A 4,999-nucleotide genomic window follows, 5' to 3' on the forward strand; every position below is an offset into this window, starting at 1 on the left:
TCCTACACGCCGCTGGACGCCTGCTTATCACTACCGCCTCCATGATCCGTCGCATTATCGAAGGCGCAGAGCTCTGGCAGCAGCAGAGGAGAGTACAAAGCCAGCTGGAACTGACCTGCTTAGACGTATCATAGAGCAACTTGGACTGGTCATATTGTTGACTAAATAGGGATCTTTAACGCGTGAAGACCTGTAGTAACAACAGAGGAAGCTTTTTGAATGTAGCTGGATAACATGAGAATAAGTGTCATCTGTTTTTCTATTGTTTGTGCAATATATTTCACATCATATTCTAGAATTGTCCTTTGTTTTTGGTAACTATTTTTCTATTTGCTTTGAGATTACAGCCGCTGTTCACTGATCATTTTGTCAGTTTATGAGTGTTTCGATGTAAATAAAGACAAGAAGAGTCATGTTCAAACAACAAACTGTTTTACTTGAACCACAATAAAAACGTCTGCACAGTACAAAAGGAAATCTTTGATGTGAAAATAGCATCTACGTTGCAAATGAGAAAAGACTGTACATACATCATAACCGCAAACAGGTCAAGTACTAACAATAACAGAGATACGTTCCATGTGAAAGAGGAGGCAAATGCATGTGAACAAATGTCTTTCAAAAACACAAAATGAAAGTGAACAAACTTCTTCTGATGCCTCCTTTAAAAACGTGAACAGAGGATTCAATGACTTCCCATTGAGGGGTTATTCGGTGCACAGGATTTGACCTCCTTCTTCCAAAGTGCTCTCAGGCTCTGCCGGTACCTGACGTTGGCGACAGCCTGGCCGTATTGCTCGCTATTCATCCAGTGCGGCCTGGATCTCTTGATATAATAGCGCATGTCTCCGAACCACTGAACCAACCTGTGGCGCGGCATTCCAACCACCTCAGCCAGCCTGCTGTACGCCTCAACGTCTGGATACTGGCATTCCGTGAAAGCCTCCTTCATCCTCGACAACTGAAACGGCGTCTTTGTTTTGGGTACCACACGGGTTGGAAGTGCCCTTTTTTTTTTATAGTTGCCGCCATTGGTGGTTGTTGACTCTGTTTGCGTCTGCGTTTCTGATTTCTCCTCCCAGTGACTTTTCTCAGGGGTCTTCCCATTATTAGAGGTAGAAGGAGGAGTGTCGTCATTTTTTCCCAGCACTTCTGTCTGGTTGTCAGTGAGAGGAGGCATGCTGGGGGCCTGAGTTTGAACCAAAGGGATGAGCAGGGGCATTGCATCCTGTGTCTCATTGGGTACCCCACTTTCAGGGACAGACATTTTTACTTTTGGCTTCCAATTCCTTTCGGTAAAAAGCGTTATCTCCGACTGAGTGGACTTCTGACACTCACTTCCTCTGTTTGCTTCTTTTGCCCTCTCCACAATATTCTCCTCCGCTTGCTTTGTTTTTTTAATTCCCACCTCGTCTGTCACCGTCGTCCTTTTCCGCTTCCTCTGAGTATTCCCTTTCTTTTCTTCTACTTTTCCATCCTTGTCTTTCTTCATTAGCTGCTCCTGTCTCATTCTTCTCTCCAATAGTTCATCAGCCTCCACATTTCCCCCACTTCTCCTTCCCTCACTTGCACCCTGTTCCTCCCTAACCTCTCCTGCCTTCTTCCCATCAGGTGTTTTACATTTATTTTTCTTGTCTCCATCCTCTTTCTGTTCCCCCTTCCTGTTTTGCAGCTCTGCCTCCCCCCGACTCAACTTGAACTGCCTCCGAACCTTCCCGATGTCTTTAAATTCCCAGCTGATGCCATAGCGGAGCCTCTGTATCATGAACCACACCTTCACCTGGTCTGGGTGCAAGGAGCAGCGCTGTGCCAGTGTAGCTGTCTGTTTCTCCTTCAGGTATGGAAACTGGTTGAAGGCCTTGTTCAGCTCTTCTGCACCATCCAGCTTTAGGTTGAACTCATTTGAGTGCACCCATATAAGCTTCTGCTCGTCAGAGACCACGGGGAGAAACAACGCATTGCTCTGGTTCAGATTGAAAGCCATCATGTCAACGTTTGGTTCTGAAATTCTCCTCAGGAACGCTGGTTGTGTTTTGTATGAGCAGGGAACTTCCAGACATGTTCTGCCTCACCTTTCACATCTGGGGGGATGCAGGACTGTAGAGTAGATAAACAAAAAAGGTTGATAAAAAGAAAATTGAATTTATTTATACAGTAAATTTCCTGAAGACACTTTTATCTTTTTGCTAGTTATGAAAAGGAAGATTTTTTTTGGCCTAAAATCTGAAACCAATTACACAATAGTGGAGAAAATAAAGTGAAACATTCCCTCAGTGAAAGTAAAAAGGGACTTAAAACGTTAGTGATAGAAATACAGTGCAAGTAAGATAATGTTACCTTATAGTTTACTTAAGTACCAAATCTAAAAGTACTCATTATCCAAAGTGGCCTTTTTTCGGGAAATAGATATTATATCACTGCTTATACTATAGTAATGCATTAAGTGGCAATCATGTGCAGCTGTTAAAGGATCACGTAACATTAATAACTTGTTATGCTGTCAGTTATTTCCATCCTTGATAGAACATCATAGTGTATTATTTGATTTAATTTTCGTAAAAATAACATAAAAATGCAAAAGCAAATAGTAACTAATGTTGTCAAAAAATGTAGTGAGGACAATATTTGCTACCAAAATGTAGAAGTAAAAACTAGCATAACATGAAAATACTCAAGTACCTCAAAATATACTTAAGTAGAATTAATTAGGCCTACTTTAGTAAATGTACTTAAGTAATATATTTCAGTAAATGTTCTTCATTACCACCTCATTGGCCAGATAACACCAACATGAATAACGTTAACAGGGGTGTATATTTAAACTTATTTGTGGTAACAATTCATATGAACTAGTTAGCTAACTTTAGCTAGCAAGCTACGTTTGCTCTTGAAGTAATTTCTTCCGATTCAAGTTAGGTTAACTGTATCCACGGTAACATGTACAGTAATGTTATAGCCGTTAACTTTGACCGTTTGTTGAGCAGTAACGATAGCAATAATTTGAATAAATATCAGTTGAACTAGCTTAGCTTTTAGTTTAGCTGTTGACGTTGTTTTGTTTACATCCCTACGTTTGTGATACAGTTAACATAGGTACTTTTTATTTTCCTATAAGTAATCAATATACTTGGCAGCTTCAAGAATACACCGATATTATATCACTTATTTCAATTCATGACTGGTTTTGAGTTTTTACCTTTCAGCGTACTCCGTCGCTGCCCCCTCCCTCTGGAACTCACTCCCACAACCAACCTGATCTCACCAGAATGCGTGACTCCTCCACGACTCCTTAACACCGCATTGCGTGGTGGAGTCACGGAATCTTTTATATTTGCGTGTCGGCACCACGCAAACAACCCCAATGTAAAGTGAATGAGGCTCGTTTGTCGTGGTGCACACACGCATTTCTACAACGTCCTGCAGTGAGCTTTTTATTCTATAAAACGTTTTAAAAATCTACTTTATAGCTTGTAGTAACTGATCTCACCAGAATGCGTGACTCCTTCACGACTCCTTAATACCGCATTGCGTGGTGGAGTCACGGAATCTTTTATATTTGCGTGTCGGCACCACGCAAACAACCCCAATGTAAAGTGAATGAGGCTCGTTTGTCGTGGTGCACACACGCATTTCTACAACGTCCTGCAGTGAGCTTTTTATTCTATAAAACGTTTTAAAAATCTACTTTATAGCTTGTAGTAACTGATCTCACCAGAATGCGTGACTCCTTCACGACTCCTTAATACCGCATTGCGTGGTGGAGTCACGGAACCTTTTATATTTGCGTGTCGGCACCACGCAAACAACCCCAATGTAAAGTGAATTAGGCTCGTTTGTCGTATCCCAATGTCCCCACTGGCCAGTCAAATCCTCTGGAAAAACTCCAGTTCCACATTTTTGTTCCACTCCATCGCCGATTCCACTACAACTCTGTGTTGAAAGCTGTCTTTACAACACATGGGCAAATACAAGCATTTAAACATATTTTTCTAGCAGGCACCTCCACTATCCAACTGTGCCGGGGACAGCTAATGTTATTTAGCTGTATAAACTATAAATGCTATCCAGCTACAAACTTTGACCGGAAAGCCGGAGGCTAGCTGAACGTGGCCGCTAGCTTGCGCGTAGCCTATTGTAAAAGCTAAACACACTACAAAAATCAACATAATATCCAGGAATTAAACGCTATAGAGACTGTGCTACAGTGGAATAAATAAAAGCAATATCATTTCGTGTTTTAAAGAAATAAACTCCCCTTGATTTTAGATACTTACTGAAGTCCGTTGTGAGATGAAATGAATGAAAGTGGCGTGAACGTGAGCAACGTCACGTGGCTACGTCTCTGCCGTCAAGCGCGACATAACGTTGCCGTGGTAACGACGGCATCTTCTTCTGGTTTATCGTTGTTATAAAAAAAAGATTATTATTACTATTAATGATCAAATATGAATGTAATTGTCTTTTAAATAACGTAAACTAAAGGGAACAATCTATTTGACACAGCTGAAGCTTTGGCCTTCCTTAAAAAATAACTAATTTAATAAAAATGCACCGTTTTTTGAGAACAAACATTGGTAAATAATGCACCATAATACATTCTGCGAAAAATAAAAATTATTATGAATACAAATAAAATAAAAGAAGCCTCCCGTGAGTTAATACAAGCTATAAAGTAGATTTTTAAAACGTTTTATAGAATAAAAAGCTCACTGCGGGACGTTGTAGAAATGCGTGTGTGCACCACGACAAACGAGACTCATTCACTTTACATTGGGGTTGTTTGCGTGGTGCCGATACGAAAATATAAAAGATTCCGTGACTCCACCACGCAATGCGGTGTTAAGGAGTCGTGGAGGAGTCACGCATTCTGGTGAGATCAGGTTCAACCCCCACAACCCATCAGAGACTGCACCGACCTCACTACCTTAAAAAAACTCACAAAAACTCACCTCTTCAATATGGCTTTTAATGTGTGATTGTTTTTGTATTATTTGACTTT

At 40.8% G+C, this 4,999-nt stretch overlaps 1 protein-coding gene across 2 annotated transcripts; it reads right to left on the bottom strand.

Moving 5' to 3' along the window:
* Positions 1–415: 415 nt before the first annotated feature.
* On the bottom strand, positions 416–4,368 carry LOC307031791 (uncharacterized protein). 2 transcript variants are annotated; one of them, XM_079669195.1, is made up of 2 exons: positions 4,275–4,368; positions 416–2,097 (listed from the first exon to the last, which is right to left on the bottom strand). In XM_079669195.1, the coding sequence occupies exon 2, from the start codon at positions 1,985–1,987 to the stop codon at positions 686–688; it is 1,302 nt and encodes a 433-aa protein (XP_079525321.1). In that variant the 5' UTR covers positions 1,988–2,097; positions 4,275–4,368; the 3' UTR covers positions 416–685. The 2 variants fall into 2 exon arrangements, with proteins under 2 accessions (XP_079525321.1, XP_079525322.1); XM_079669196.1 differs by lacking the exon at positions 4,275–4,368 and adding an exon at positions 3,197–3,639.
* Positions 4,369–4,999: the final 631 nt, after the last annotated feature.

Source organism: Notothenia rossii, assembly GCF_949606895.1.
Source record: "Notothenia rossii genome assembly, chromosome: 3".
Lineage (NCBI taxonomy): Eukaryota > Metazoa > Chordata > Actinopteri > Perciformes > Nototheniidae > Notothenia > Notothenia rossii.

Coding starts and splice junctions, on each gene's coding strand:
- LOC307031791 (XM_079669195.1), bottom strand. CDS start 1,987: ATGATGGCTTTCAATCTGAACCAGAGCAATGCGTTGTTTCTCCCCGTG.